General features: G+C 39.9%; 1 protein-coding gene across 1 annotated transcript; it reads left to right on the plus strand.

Annotated features, from left to right (window-relative positions):
- Window positions 1–9,143: 9,143 nt before the first annotated feature.
- On the plus strand, window positions 9,144–15,522 carry SET (SET nuclear proto-oncogene). The gene is made up of 8 exons (XM_051980122.1): window positions 9,144–9,551; window positions 11,454–11,511; window positions 12,242–12,384; window positions 12,851–12,954; window positions 13,086–13,199; window positions 13,631–13,801; window positions 13,891–14,037; window positions 14,600–15,522. The coding sequence occupies exons 1-8, from the start codon at window positions 9,479–9,481 to the stop codon at window positions 14,621–14,623; spliced, it is 834 nt and encodes a 277-aa protein (XP_051836082.1). The 5' UTR covers window positions 9,144–9,478; the 3' UTR covers window positions 14,624–15,522.
- Window positions 15,523–16,037: the final 515 nt, after the last annotated feature.

The following is a 16,037-nucleotide window of genomic DNA, read 5'->3' on the forward strand; positions in this document are numbered from 1 at the left end:
TTTTAGCAGCAGATAGGTGACACAATGGATAAAACACTGGACCTAGAGCCAAGACCCAAATTAAAATTCAGTCTCAGACATTTATAAGCTGTAGTACCCTGGTCAAGTCATTTAATCTCTGCTTCACTTTCTTCGTCTAAAAAACTGAGTTAATAATAATAACACCCCCTTCTAAGGATTATTGTGAGGATGAAATGAGATAATATGGTTAGGCACTCTGTAAATTTTAAAGCATCAGATGAATTTTTAGTCATCCACACTCTTTACCTTCCCTTTTTTCCCCATATACTCAGATTTCTGCAAAATGGCTTCAGTGCTTATCATTCAATTGAAACAATTCTCTTCAAGGTCAACAATGATATCTCTATTCCTAAGTCAAATGGCCTTTTATCAGTCTTAGTCCATCATCCGTTTGTGATTATCCCCATTTGTTACTAGAGATCATTGCTCTGCTTTTTTTCTCTTCCTACTTTGATTTATTCTCATTCTCTTTGAATTATAATCTAGAATTTTCTCCCCAATACTTGGTATCCCCCCAAGGCTCTGTCCTAGCCCCTTTTCTTTTCTCTCTCAATTAATGATTAATCAGGACCAATTATCATTTCCATACAAAGGATCCCTGAACTTCAGTCCCATATTAGTTTTCTGTTGAACAGCTCCAACTAAATGTCCTATTGGCAGCCCAAACTCATTATGTACAAAATGAATTTCCTTATATTCCCTATTCCAAACTTCCCTATTTCTATTGAGGTACTAGCATCCTTCTAGTCCCCTAAATTCATAATCTCAAAATCAACTCTTCCCTCTGGAACCAATGCTGCCCAAATTAATAAGTTATCAATTTTATCTAGTTTTATCAATACATTTCCCCCATCAGTGTTCTTTATATACTCCTAAAAATTATTTAAAGGCCTTGATAATCTAGTTCCTGCTTATCTTTCTAAGCTTATTTATTCATTCCCCTTGTAGTCAGATTGATCTATTCTCTAGAAACCAAGGGAAATATTTAAATATGAAAACAAATATAAAAATATGAAAAACAAACAGTTTTGTGATGGAATTTAGTGTTTCATCTCAGCATGAATTCCATTCCATTTCCCTATACCTTAGAACTTCCTCAGTAAAGGGAGAGGAGTTGATCTTCCCATCTGCATTGCCAATAGTCCTTTATCTCCACCAGGAACAGAGGCACCTTGAGGACTCAGATCACCAGAGACTGTTTAACTGCCATGAGAGAATGAGAGAGAGTGAGTAGTATAGGAAGGGGGAGGTGGTGGTGCTATTAACCAACTCAGTTTTGAGAATTTATCCTAGTATTGAACTGTCATGATTGATGGGGTGAGTGGCAGGAAACTGAGATTAGATTCATGATTGTCATGATTGAGTTATCAACAATTATTTAATCCAAGATATCTCAGTAGGACCATGTTTCAGAACCTATCTAACCATTTACCAAGGCCAATCCAACATATGTATCTTGTCATCTATTCTGATATCATTTTTTTCATATCTCTTGTTCTAGCTTTAAGAATAACAATCAAATTAAAACTACTCTCAATCCTGGAAAGAGCATAATAATCTATTGTCCTATGATTCTACTCATAAGCTTGATTGACTAGACTAAAACTTCCTTCCTGGGCTAACATTCCTCTTAATGTTGTGTCTCTCATTAGGATGTAAACTTTTCAAAAGAAGAGGATCTTACTTTTGTATTTGTATGCCCAGTGTCAAGACAGAATAGGTGGATTTTTTGCTGCCCAGGACCATACAGCTAGGAAGTATTAAGTGTCTGAAGTGACTCACAAAATAGGTATTTAATAAATGCTCATTGATTTCCAGTTGTCCTGATTTACATCTGGTCACTAGTCCCAAATGGCTGTGGAGAAAAAAGTGAGATGGTTGGCCTTGCACAGCCATCCCTTACTTAAATCCAATTCATTTGCATATCATGGCATCATCCCCGATGTCATGATCCTTGAGATAGGACAAACAACAACCTCTGTGAGAAGTGCCCCACTAGAGACCCAACTTGTCAGGAAACTCCTTTCTTCCTCTCTCCTTTTATCCCTTTTTCTTTCTTTCTTTCCTTCCTTTCTTTTCTTTCTTTCTTTTTTCTTTCTTTCTTTCTTTTTTCTTCCTTCCTTCTTCCTTCTTCCTTCTTCCTTCCTTCCTTCCTTCCTTCCTTTCTTCCTTCCTTCCTTTCTTTCCTTCCTTCCTTCCTTTCTTTCCTTCTTCCTTCCTTCCTTCCTTTCTTTCTTTCTTCCTTCCTTCCTTTCTTTCCTTCCTTCCTTCCTTTCTTTCCTTCTTCCTTCCTTTCTTTCCTTCTTCCTTCCTTCCTTCCTTCCTTCCTTCCTTCCTTCCTTTCTTTCTTTCTTTCTTTCTTTCTTCCTTCCTTCCTTCTTTCTTCCTTTCTTTCTTTCTTCTTCCTTCCTTTCTTTCTTTCTTTCTTTCTTTCTTTCTTTCTTTCTTTCTTTCTTTCTTTCTTTCTTTCTTTCTTTCTTTCTTTCTTTCTTTCTTTCTTCCTTCTCTTCCTTTTTTCCCTCCTTCCTTCCTTTCTTCCTCTCCTTCCTTTTCTTTCTTCCCTCCCTTCCTTCCTTCTGTCCATATAGAGTATCACAAATACCTACAATGCTCTTTAAAATAATTTTTTTTTTGGATCACTGAACCTTCCTAAGATATCTTGGGGTTTACTTGCTAGGTTTCTTTCTTAAGGATCATGTCTTAAACCCAAATCACTCAAACTCTCACAGATTGACCAACAAGGTCCTAGGCCAAATCCCAATAGGTTTGAATCCTAATTCACTCAGAGTGAATGTAAATGGCAACCTTTTCTGTTTTGGCCAGGAAGCTTGAGTGTTTTCCCCTCCCAGATTGAGTGATTGATTTTTTTGACTAGGTAAAAGAGTTCATTCTTTGCCTCAATTGCAACCCAGCCTTAATCACTGAATGGGTGTGGCCTCAGTCAAATTTATAAAGATCTTAGCTTAAAAAGACCAAGGTCTCCCAATGCATTCAGTGCCATCTCTAGTTGTTCTGATCTGTATCTGACCACTAGACCCAGATAATCTGATAGAAAAAAAATGAGGCTAATGACTTTGCATAAGTGCCTCAGTTAAATTCAACTCCTTTGAAAGTTTATACATCACCTTGATGTCATCTGGACAAACAGCTAACTGGATTGATTGATCTCTCATCTCCAAGCCTTTGCCTAAATTGTTTCCCATGCATTTTTTTTCTCTCCTCCAACTCCTAAAGTGACCACCTTTCTTCAAGGTCTAGTTTTATCTTGGTCTGTTTTGCCATATTCTAGAGCAGGGGTGGGGAATGTTTGAACCTCAAAACCATTTGCTTTTACCCTGCCAAGATAACTGCAGGCAATGATGAGTTAAAAGCTAGGTACAATAACCTCCCAGTGCTTGAATTTTTAAATTAATGATTAATATAATAATTTTTAAAATATCAAAATGGCCAACTGAAAAAAAGTTTCCTCACCCCTGCTCTAGAGGAAACCCTTCCTGATTCCCTTAGTTAATAATATTCTTCCCCTTCTCAAAATATCATGTTGCTAGGTATTACAGCAGCAAATAGAGTGCTGAGTCTGGAGTCAGACCTAAGTTCAGATCTGATCTCAAGCACTGACTGTATGACCCTGGGCAAGTCATATTATCTCTCTGCTTTAGTTTCAACTATAAAATAGGGATAAAAATAGTAACTACTTCCTAGAGTTTTTTCAAAGATTTAACAATTTTGTAAAATGTTTAGCATTTAGTAAATGCTTATTTCCTGTCTGCCTGCCTTATCTTTCCCATCTAGGGCATTATCCATTCAGCTGTCAAATTCATCTTCCTAAAGTGAAAATCTGATCATAGCAGCCCTTTATTTAATGAATTCAAGTGGTTCCCTAGTGCCTCCATGATCAAATATATTGTCTTTGATTAATTTTTAACATCCTTCAAGTCCTAGTCTCTTTTTTTAAATAGTATTTTATTTTTCCAAATACATGCAAAGATAGTTTTCAACATTTACCCTTGCAAAACCTTGTGTTCCAAAAGTTTTTCTCTCTCTCCTCTCTGCCCCCTCTCCTAAATAGGAAGCACTCTGATAAAGGTTAGACATATATAATTCTTCTAAACAAATTTCCATATTCGTTATGTGGTATAGGAAAACTCAGATTAAAAAGGAGGAAAAACAGGAAAAAGAAAAAAAAAAGCAAGCAACAAAAAAGATGAAAATATTATGCTTGGATTCACATTCAGTGCTCATAGTTCTCTCTTTCTGAATGTGGATGGCTCTTTCCATCACAAGTCTAGTGGAATTGCCTTGAATCATCTTATTGTTGAAAAGCCCAACACAGTTAATCATCACATAATCTTAGTATTGCTATATACAATGCTCTCTTGATTCTGCTCATTTTACTTAGCATCAATTCATATAACTCTTTTCCAGCTTTTCTGAAATCAGTCTGCATCATCAATAACATAACATTACGTTCATGTACCATAATTATTCAACCATTCTCCAATTGATGGGCATCCACTCAGTTTCGTTTCTTGCCACTACAAAAAGGGCTGCCATGAATTTTTGCACATGTGGGTACTTTCCCCTCTTTTATGACATCTATCCCAGTCTCTTCTTGCCTTTCCTTTTTCTTATACGTTACTCCTCTCCATCATTCAGTGATGCCAGCCTCCTAATTCCTCAGACACGATACTCCATTTCCTAAATCCTAAGTCTTCCCTTGTCTCTCTTATGCAGAATTCTCTTCTTATCTCAGCTTCCTTGGCTTCTGTAAAGTCCAACTTTCCACAAGAAGCTTTTCTTGATTCCCCTTAGTGCTGGTACCTTTTCCTTTTCTTTATTTAGTATCTCCAAGTTATCCTGTATGTTTATACATAGTTATTTGTGTGTAGTTTCTTCTTTTAGACTCTTTTTAGAAGGTGTTTTTTGCCCTTATATTTGATTCTCTACAACTTGGCTTCAACCTACCTTTTGAAATACTTGTTTTCTTCAGGATTCAACTCAAGAGCCACATCTTTGAAGGCTTCCCATAATGCCTCTGCTGAAATGGTCATTTCTCCTTAGATTTCTTTATAGCACTTTTGTCTGTTTTTTTCCTTCCCCATTGCAATCTATTCTGTACTACATCCATCTGTGTACAAGTCATATTTTCCCTTCTTTCCTACACAATCTACCTTAATAGAAAATAAGCTCTTTAAGGTAAGTTCTGTGATTATTTTTGTTCTTATATTCCTAACACATACTACATAATTATCTAAAAAATGAACAGAATAAAACTATGGATTGTACTATAATGGTGCTCTCCTCTTTCCCTTTAAATCAGTCTAAATTTCTGCAAACACTTTCACAGTTATGAAACATAATTTCTTTCCAAATTAATAGTCAATTCTATCAGGAACAATTCATCCATTAGATTTGTTCACTCATTTTCATTGATAAGAGGGGAGTTAGATTATTAATTTTTATCAACACAGAGAAAGCACCTCGTATTAAGATAAGGAGGGAAATTATTTGTACTAATCCTTTTGTGCCACATTAGGAGAGATTTTGTAAAAACTGTTAGAGAGTACAGACGACCATTAGCAAATGGTTTATACTTCTTTCTCTGAAGACTGCTGGTTTTGCCAGATGTTTTCATCCCAGATGAATAGTCACTATCAGATATGTTGGGTCATTGTTCTTGATTGAAAAAAATGGAAATAAGGAGAATGTCTGGGACTCAAAGCTCTTTGTTTCTTGTAATGCTTTGCTATAACAGCACTATTTTGGTACTTACACTATTATTGGCCTCCTTAATGTTAGTTAGGTTTATAATGTACTTTATATTTATTATCTCACTTGGTCCTTATAATAATCCTGTGAAGCAGGCTATTTTTACCTGCATTTTACAGATTAAAAAGACTGGGGCTAAAAGAAAAATTAAGTGACTAGTCCATGGTCACCTAACTAATACATAATGGAGGGCAAATTCAAACTAAGATTTTTCTGGATTTGTGAGCTTTTCACTATAGTTTATTACTGCTACTCATAACAGCTTCTCTCTTAAAATTTCCTCAAATATGAAATGATTTACAGGTAGCTCACTTTTCCCCCACTCACAAAAGATAGCTGTTACCAAATAGCCATTCTAAATGTTATTTCTGAAAGTTGCTAATTACTGCCTCTAAGAGATTTATTCCCAACTGTCATGTAAATAAGCACAAATATCTGTAGTTAATTTATTTCATGGGACTAGCCAGGGCACTGAGAAGGAATTATGCTCTATTCTCCATTTACACCTCTCACCTGGTTCCTAAATCTTGAGATGGCAAGTGATTGCTCATGCCCAACAGCTACAGAAAAAGAGCTGATTCTAGGATGGAGAAGACAGTAATAACAAGGGGCATCAAATGCAGAAAATGATCCAGGAAAGGGACAAAGACTTTATTTCTAGCATTAACAAGGCTCTCTACCACCTGGCTCCAACGAACCCTCCACCTTTATTTCACGTCTCTTCCTTTTCATGAATTGGCTAGTTTTGCTTTCATGCAGGCTCTCTCCTCATGCCACAAAAACAGTCTCCAGCTTTGCCCAATTTTCTTCAAGGTTCATCTCAAGTGTACTCTTCCCTGTGACACATTCTCTTAACACTTCATCTAAAATTGTCTTCTTGAAATAAAAGTTCTTTGGGAAGGGAATTTAGTATTGATATGATTCTGTGATAAATTACTAATCAGGGGAGTGAAGAGCAAAAACTGAAGAAGTGTGTCCTGGTAAGGTAATGTATACAGATAGGCTAATGAAAAGGGAAAGGAAGGTATTAGTCAATAAGTATCTATTGATACCCTTATTCTGAAATCTCTTTCTAGATCTACTCTATCTATGCTTCTGTGATCCTGGTGACCCAGGAGGAAATCATAAACTAATTGGTTGTTAGGGCAAGAAGAAGACTCAAATATCATTATGCCAAACAGTATGCCAAACAGTTTATTTTCCCAATAAGGGCACTGGGCCAGAGATAGAAAAAGGCTTTATCCAAGGCTTTCTAACTATGAATAACATCATCAACTATACTGCAAAGTGGTATAATGGAAAGGGTCCTGGATCTGAAGTTAATAGAGACCTGGGTTCAAATCCTACCTCTGACACCAAGTAGATAAACTTGAACTTATTCCCACTGATGCAAAATGAGAGTCCTTGTAATTACTTCAAAGGATTGTCATGAGAATTAAATGAGATAATGTATATTAAAAGTGGTCTAAATCTTTAAAGTCTGCTACTACTACTATTATTATTATTAAAAATAATTACCTAGTATGGTATATAGCAAAACTAACATGAGACTGAGAGGCAGGAGACCTGGGTCCTGGTAGTTATCTACCAGTAATTCCCCTTGCACTTTGAATTTGACACTTCCTTTCTCTTTTCACCTTAGTTTCCTCTTTTGTAAATTAAGGAGGTTAGATTAGCTTATTTCTAAAATTCCTTTCACTTCTATAATATGGCCCTGACCTCTCATTTAAAACTGAAACCCTCAAAACTTTATTAGAAACATCCAGAAAAACTGTAAAACAAAGCAATCAGACACTTCTTTGGGAGGCTAACAAGGTTTGCTATGAGGATACAGTCAAATCCAGGTTCCAAAGGCCAAAATTATCTTCACATAAGCAGAGTGCTTGATATTCTGATAAACACCAACACCCTAACTGAAATGGATAGCTTAGCATTGAATGTTAGTTACAGGAATCTAGGTTCATTTCCTAATTATATTCTGGGTTTTTTCTTCTTCTGATGGGCAGTTGAAGTTCAGAGGAAGAAAACACCAAATCACTTCAAACTCGAGATAAGGGATCTTATGGGTCGAGAAAATTCTAGCGGCTCAGTGACTGACCTATAGCTATGCCAGGTGGCTATGCTACTATGAAGGTAGACCATAAAGTGAGGGGTTAATGCAGTACTGAGATAGCAGAAATCCAACCAATATTTCTGCCATTCCATTCCTGTCCAGTTTTATGTGAATGAGACTTTAATATTTCTTTTCACTAGATAGACATATAGACCCATTGGATAAAAGAAACTCAAGCCCTTAAGGAAGAGACCATATAGGCCAACCCCTCCCTTGATAAAAAGGTTAAAAGAATTTCCCAGTCAGACATAAATTAGCCATCAGATAATAAACTAGATAACAGCTATCATTTCCAAGGATATTTTAAACTTTATCCTCATTTTACAGTAAAAAGAGGAGGCCTAAAAGATTAAAGGACTTGCCCTTTAACCTTCATATGGCTACAAAGTGTCATGGCTACAAGTTTCCATTTGGACTCTAATAAGGCACACTTTTCAAAGCTTTGTGTTTGGCAATCCTGGCCTTCATTCTCCGGAATGCAAGGCTGGGAGTAATACAGGGGATCCATATATGTAATTAACAAGAAACCCCCATCTTAGTCTTCCGGAGCCGCAGGTTCATAAGGACTTAGGAAGGTCCTAGCGGAGGCCCAAGGTCTCCAGCTGAAGAGCGTCGCCCTCTCCGCGCCTCCAGTAATAATCGCGAGCTACAGCAGTAAAAACTAAGCACGCGGCCCGGACTAGGGTGCCGTACCGAGTAAAGAGGCCGATCGGCTGGTCACGTGACAGACACCCCCTCCCCGCCCTTCCCCCTCCCGGAGCCAGCGCGCGAGCCGCTTCGCCGAAGCTCCGCCGCAGCGCGCGAGGTGGATACAGAAGCCACGCCCCCTTGCCGCTCCTTTCCTCCTCGGTCCCCTCCCTCCTCCTGCCTTCGCCGCCGCCGCGCGCTACTAGCGCGCTGACGTCCAGGGTATGTGAAGAAGGGAAAGGCAAGGGGAGGAGGGGGAAAGGGCTAATCTCGTACGCCGCGTTCTTTTCCCTCCCTTCTCCCGCCTCTTCCCGAGGTCTTGTGTCTCCACCGCGCAGGGCCCCGCCCCTCTTCTTGGGTGCTACAGCCAATGGGGCGGCGGCGCGAGCCACCCGAACTGGGGGCGGGGTCTGCGCGTGGGGCCTGGCGCGCCTGCGCCCTGTCGCCCGCCCCTCGCCGCCAGGAGGAGGAGGAGGAGGTGGTGGAGGAGGAGGAGGAGGTGGTGGAGGAGGTAGTGGAGGTAGTGGTGGTGCTGGTAGTGGTGGTGGAGGAGGCGGCTCTGGGAAGAGAGGGAGAGAGCGTGAGTGAAGGAGCGCCGTCTACGCGTCTCTGAGAGCAGGAGGAGAAGCCTCTGACCGAGGAAGACACTGCCGCCGCCCCTCCCCTTCCCCGCCTCAGGGTCCCCCCCCTTCCCCTCCCCGTCAGGCCGCGCGGAGAGAGCGCCCGAAGCCCCAGGAGGAGGCGGCCGAGGCCCCCCGAGCCCCGAGCGCGCGGACCGAGCGAAGCCGCCCGCCCCGTGTGGTGTGTGAGGTGAAAGGCAGCCGCCCGCCCGCCCCCCCTCTCCCTTCTCTCCTCCCCGGAGCCGGTGAGCGCGGAGAGAGCACCACCATGTCGGCGCCGGCGGCCAAAGTCAGTAAAAAGGATCTCAACTCCAACCACGACGGAGCCGATGAGACCTCAGGTGAGGGGAAGCGGGGGCCGCCGCCATTTTATCCCCCCTCCCTCCCTCTCTCCTTCTCATTTCTCCTGCTCGGGGTGCGCGGGGGGCCTGGGGCGCGCGGTAGCGGGCGCTAGGCGCGCGGGGGGCGCTGGGCGGAGGGGGGGAGCGGGCGGGCGTAGGAGGGTGGCGCGCGGGGAGGCCGGCGGCGCGAGGTAGCGCGCGCAGGGAACGGGAAGGGGGGGAGGCCAGGGCCGGCGCGCGGGCCGAAAGGCCCGTCCTCGCGGTGTTGGCGAAGAAGGGGAGGCCATGTTAGCGCCTTTTTCTTATTATCATAACATTTTTATTTTTTGATGGTGTTTGTACATGCGTGGTGTGCCCCCATGCATTGTGTTCCTATGTGGCTACACAGCCGCCGCGGACGGGGCTTGCAAAGACGGGGGCGCTGCGGCCTGCATCGCGCTGCTCTAGCGGCGGAGGGAGACCCCCTCCACCCCCACTCCTCCCCCTTTCCTCCTCCTCTTTCCTCCTCCTCTTTCCCCCCTCCCACTTCACCCCCCCTCCCCCTCCCCGAGAAGCGGCTCTTTATTGTGTTCCGCCATGATGCTTCTCTCTCCCATCAGCCGCCACCGCCACATGGTGCGGCTGCCTCTGGACACGGCCCCAGGCCCAGGGCGGCCGGGCTGCTCCCTCCAAGGGCTGCAGCATGAGCCCGGTGTTCTGTCCTCCCCCTTCTCCCTTCCCCTCCCCCACTGCCGCGTCCCCCGAGGGCGCTGGGCGGGGTGGGGTGTTGGAGAGGTTGGAGGGGAGTGGAAACCACGCGGCCAGTTTAGGCACTGGGCTCTGTCCATCTCCTTGATGTTCGGGCCTCATTGGGGGGATACCCTGGCCAGCGCCACTCCTGGCTGCGGGGAAGAGCCCCCCACGTGGGATCTTCATTCCACTAGCTGTTTCCCTCAAACTGCCCCGGGGTAGAGGAATTGAGGGGATTTTTTTTTAGCTCCCTTAAAAAGGCATCACCAAACAAAACCTGGAGTTAGGCGAGGTTGGTGGGCTTCCTCTAGCTTGGCTTTTTGAGATTGAGTTGGGGGGGAGGGGGTTATCCCTGAGCTCTGGATGGTTCCCGGAAACACTTCCCCACCTTCTCCTCATGCCTGATTGTTAACTTGCCCGCCTTTCTCCTTATTAAGAACTTGTTAAAAGGAAAAAAAAATCATTTTCCATTGTCTACCTCTTTTGCCTAACATCTCCCCTAAGAAAGTTTTCTTACTTCAACACGTGCTTCATATACTTGTGCCCCGATTTCATGCCGAATGCTTAGGATCAACAGCCCGCCAGAAATTTTGGTTTGGGTCTTTGGGGATACTGATCCGGCAGGAATTTGAATTTGACCATATAAGAAGGAGGTAAACTTAAAAAGCGAGTAGAATGATGTCTGGTATAAAACCGCTGCTGTTTTATGTTCTTAGGAGTTGCAAGATTATCATGCCCTTGGAAAAAAACCAAGCATAGCCACTGTGTTTAAATTAATAGGGTGTTTATTGTTTGTTGGATACTTGGGGGCTCCTGGTTAGCAGCTGCTAGTCTATTTTGGAAGTTGTGGATATTTTAAGGCATTATAAGGGAATAGTCCTATGCATATATAGTTTCGTCTCCGATTATTCCATAAAAGAACTGTTTTTTAATGCTTGCTTTAGTAGAACAAATAGTTTTTTGTTGCAACAGTGGTTTTTTAAAAATTAAGCAGCTTGATCATAAATATTGAATATTTTTCACATTAATTTGAGTAACTTTAATTGGGTGAAATGGTTACTCCAAAAAATGATAGTAAAATCATTGTACTTGAAAATTAAAGTACTATGTCCCAAAAGAATTCAAGCTTTTTTTCTTTTCAAATATATATTATCCTAACTTCTTTTTTTGCAGAAAAAGAGCAACAGGAAGCAATTGAACATATTGATGAAGTACAGAATGAAATAGACAGGTAAACTGAAGTGATTTTTTTTTTTGAAGTCTGTTACATTAAAGCATTTGGTAATTAAGTGCTAAGTGGATTTTTATTAATTAAAAAGTGACTTTGGAATTTGCATGGTGCTACTCCACTCTTTGTGACTGCTTACCTTGATTGGAAGTTTTATGATTGGTGTTTTCCTCCCTAAAAACACTTGGTCAGCCACCAAACTATTTGATAAAAGATTGACCTTGGAGGGGTTGAATTTGACTTTGAAGGCTACTAATTGTCTGATTTAGATTGTAGAGTTCAGATGAATCTGAATTATGGAATCAGTATGTTTGGTATGCCTTAACTTTGCAACACTGGTCTTGGCTTAAATTCCTATTGGTTTCAGGAAAGTTGTCCTGGTAATACAATAGATACAATAAATCCATATAAGCTTACACTTGCTCATTTAGAAAGGAATTCTTTGGTGGCAATCTCTTGTTTGTTGTTCATCTACCTATTTACTGGATTTCCTTAGTAAATAATGAGACTTTTGTTTTTTTTCTAAATTCATGTTCAGTTATTGGTTAGGCCTTTGGTTTTATGGATGAGATAGTGATAAAGGAAATTAACTACCAGATAAGTTTTCAATTTTTCCTTTTTAACAGATACTTTGTGCCAGGTATGAATATTAAGCCTTCAAGCTACAGCTGCATTTGTATCTATTGGGTCTTGGCCATAAAACTGTAGCTAACATGTCTTTCTTTTGCTTCAGACTGAATGAGCAAGCCAGTGAGGAAATTTTGAAAGTAGAACAGAAATATAACAAACTCCGCCAACCCTTCTTCCAGAAGAGGTCAGAATTGATCGCCAAAATACCAAACTTCTGGGTAACAACATTTGTTAACCACCCGCAAGGTATGTTACTTTTCTTTGAGATAGGTAAAGTAGGGAACAAAAAACCATTTATCTTAAAAAGTAGTGGGATTTGGGGATTTTTTTAATTAAGAGAATCCCAACCACATGAGAGAAGAATAAACTGAGGCTTAGAGTTAAATTGTCATGTATGAATATCACCTACAGTGGCAGAGCTACTAGAAGACTTTTTGAAAATAGAAATCAACAGAAAACTTGTTTTGAATTTGTCCCAACTAGTTACAAATTCTGTATTTGTGGACAGTTTTTCCTTGTTTATTGGTGTGGGGTTTTTTTTTGTGAATCAAAGAAGTAGTTTGACATGTACTAAACTAAATCCTTAAAATATTTGTCTAAAGAAAGGGGTTCATAAACATGTTTACATAAAAGTTGTAGCATATTGACATAAAAAAAAATTCCAAAGATTAATTGTCTTGTCGTGGTACTACTTTTTGATGTGCTTATCTAGTATCTGCACTGCTTGGGGAGGAAGATGAAGAGGCACTGCATTATTTGACCAGAGTGGAAGTGACAGAGTTTGAAGATATTAAATCAGGTTACAGAATAGATTTTGTAAGTAAAGCCTTGTCAGAATATTTTTATTGTGGGAGTTTTTTACATGGGATTTTCTGTGGTATTATAGCTGTGCATTAGGTACATTTATAGCTATGTTCATTTAACAGTGTTTTCATGTTTTAATATAGTATTTTGATGAAAATCCTTACTTCGAAAATAAAGTTCTCTCCAAAGAGTTTCATCTTAATGAAAGTGGAGATCCATCTTCAAAGTCGACTGAAATAAAATGGAAATCTGGGAAGGTATATATAAGACTTTTTTGTTTTAGCAACTTAAACTTGAGAATGAATTGTTTCTATATATTTGTAGGGGAATGGGGCATAAGTCTGACTTATCCTTATCTGATCTGACACATTAAAGATAGGGTACTTGTTTTTCCTTTAAAAACTTTTTTTAATCAGACCAAAAATAAGTTGACTTTTACTGTGAAGACAATTTTTATTGTTCCCTAGGACACACAGAATTTAATAACCTTGAGGAAAAGAAATATTTCCTAGAAATCCAAATTCTTTAAACTGGCCTTAGAAAGTGCTATTAACAAGGTCTAAAGAAAGATAATTTATCTTTTTAAATAGCAAAAGGTGTTTTATCCCGTATCTAAGAAGTATTATGAATACTTGCAGGGTAATGTGCTTTTATATCCTTATCTTTAAGTCTTCCTATCTCTTCTTAGGATTTGACGAAACGTTCAAGTCAGACACAGAATAAAGCCAGCCGGAAGAGACAGCATGAAGAACCAGAAAGCTTTTTCACTTGGTTCACTGACCATTCTGATGCAGGTGCAGATGAATTAGGAGAGGTCATCAAAGATGATATCTGGCCAAATCCCTTACAGTACTACTTGGTATGTCTTGGAGTTTGTAGCTTTCTTTCACAGTGCACTTACTTGTCTGTTTAGAGTGCGTTCTGAACAAAATTACCTATATTCTTAAGGTTCCCGATATGGATGATGAAGAAGGAGAAGGAGAAGAAGATGATGATGATGATGAAGAAGAAGAAGGCTTGGAGGACATTGATGAAGAAGGTGATGAAGGTGAAGAAGATGAAGATGAAGATGATGATGAGGGAGAAGAAGGAGAGGTGAGAATTTATTATATAACGTGGTTGGCATTTCCAAAACTAATTCTATGAATTGGTCAGTTAATTTGTAAGCAGTGCTTGAAAAATAAGCATATGTGCTTTGTTTTATTTTTAATTCTACCTTATTTATATATCATAGGAATCCTAAGGTTATTTTAAGTATCCAGTGATACTGAGGATAGTGCCAGCCACTCCTTAAAGTATATCCCATCAGAATTAAAAGCTCAATATAGCAAAATCCTTCTATAGCCAAATAATTAGGATAGAATCTTGAAATTTGTTACATTGGTGTATATGTTGAATTTTGATCTATAGTTTTTGGTTACTTGTTTTCCTGTGAAATTGATTAAATAACTATTTGTAATTTCATAATCATTAGACTTCTGAGGAGATTAATAGGATCCTTAAGGGGGCACCTCAGTTATCATTTTTTAAGGCATTTATCTCTTTACTGCCACTTGTAGTTTTTGTAAGTCTTAGAACCAGGGTTGGACAAAAGATTTCCTGAAAGGTAGTGGCTTTTCAATAGGAATTAACCACCCTCCTTTTTTCCCCCCAACAGGAGGATGAAGGAGAAGATGACTAATAGAACACTGATGGATTCCAAACCTTCTTTTACCTTTTTAATTTTCTTCAGTCCCTGGGAGCAAGTTGCAGCCTTTTTATTTTTATTTTTTTTTTCTCTTGTGCGCATTCGCCTTGTTCTCTTGAGGTCTCTTTCTCTCCTCTTTACACCATGGTTCACAACTTTTTTTGGGGGGAGGGGGGAAATACCTTGAGCAGAATACAGTGGGAAAAGAATCTCTACCAGTTTCTGTTCCAAGTTCATATTTTTATCCCTTCCTATCTCAAAACAAACTGTTTATGGAATCAACACACACTGTGTTCTGTGGGAAAAAAGAAACCTTCTGCTCCCTTCACACCGCTGGAAGCTGAAGGGTGCTAGGCCCCTGTGTAGTAGTGCATAGAATTCTAGCTTTTTTCCTTCTTTCTCTGTATATTGGGCTCAGAGATTACACTGTGTCTCTATGTGAATATGGACAGTTAGCATTTACCAACATGTATCTGTCTACTTTCTCTTGTTTAAAAAAATGAAAAAAAAAAAACAAAAAAAAAAAACCATGGGGTTATAGCAGGTCAGCAAGGGTGGGTTTGAGATGTTTGGGTGGGTTAAGTGGGCATTTTGACAACATGGCTTCTTCTCCTTTGGCATGTTTAATTGTGATGTTTAACAGACATCCTTGCAGTTTAAGATGACAGTTTTAAAATAAAATTCTCTCCTAATGATGACTTTGAGCCCTGCCACTCAATGGAGAATCAGCAGAACCTGTAGGATCTTATTTGGAATTGACATTCTCTATTGTAATTTTGTTCTTGTTTATTTTTAAATTTTCTTTTTTGTTTCACTGGAAAGGAAGATGCTCAGTTTTAAACGTTAAAATGTACAAGTTGCTTTGTTACAATAAAACTAAATGTGTACACAAAGGATTTGATGGTCTTCTCTCAGAATAGACTGTATTTCAGACCTCCCCTTCCAAGTCTGACGTAATTATTGTTGAACTTTTAGTGTCACCAAATCTGGCACATTTGTTTGATCCACTAATATGATGTGCACTTTGCAAAATTACCTCAGGGCTGTATGGACTGATCTGCTAGAATTGAGTCAAAGAGTCAGCGTGCCATTGTCCACAGCTGTAAAATACCTTAATGTAATGTGGCTGGAATTAATCCGTGAATTATGCTATCAAGTATAGAGTAGGTCTGGCAATCAAAAAGCATTTATTAGTGTGTTGTGCACACTTGATTTTTAAAAAATTCTGGCTGCTTCATAGATTTGTGATAATCTAATAAATACATGGAGTTGATAAACAGCAAAAATCTTGCTGTTAGTGCCTCCAGTCAGACGTAACTGGTGCTATAGTGTCCAATTTACAACTAGAACTACTGTTGAAAAGTATTTGTTGGTTTTATAAAGTGTCCAAGGAGGAGTAAACCATCAG

The sequence above is a fragment of the Antechinus flavipes genome, chromosome 2 (assembly GCF_016432865.1).
Source record: "Antechinus flavipes isolate AdamAnt ecotype Samford, QLD, Australia chromosome 2, AdamAnt_v2, whole genome shotgun sequence".
Lineage (NCBI taxonomy): Eukaryota > Metazoa > Chordata > Mammalia > Dasyuromorphia > Dasyuridae > Antechinus > Antechinus flavipes.

What these genes read in the sequence shown, in the direction of transcription:
- SET (XM_051980122.1), top strand. Translation starts at nt 9,479, where the DNA reads ATGTCGGCGCCGGCGGCCAAAGTCAGTAAAAAGGATCTCAACTCCAAC. An exon ending in CAGGTTACAGAATAGATTTT is followed by an intron (nt 12,955 to 13,085) that starts GTAAGTAAAGCC and finishes GTTTTAATATAG; the next exon opens with TATTTTGATGAAAATCCTTA. An exon ending in TAAAATGGAAATCTGGGAAG is followed by an intron (nt 13,200 to 13,630) that starts GTATATATAAGA and finishes ATCTCTTCTTAG; the next exon opens with GATTTGACGAAACGTTCAAG.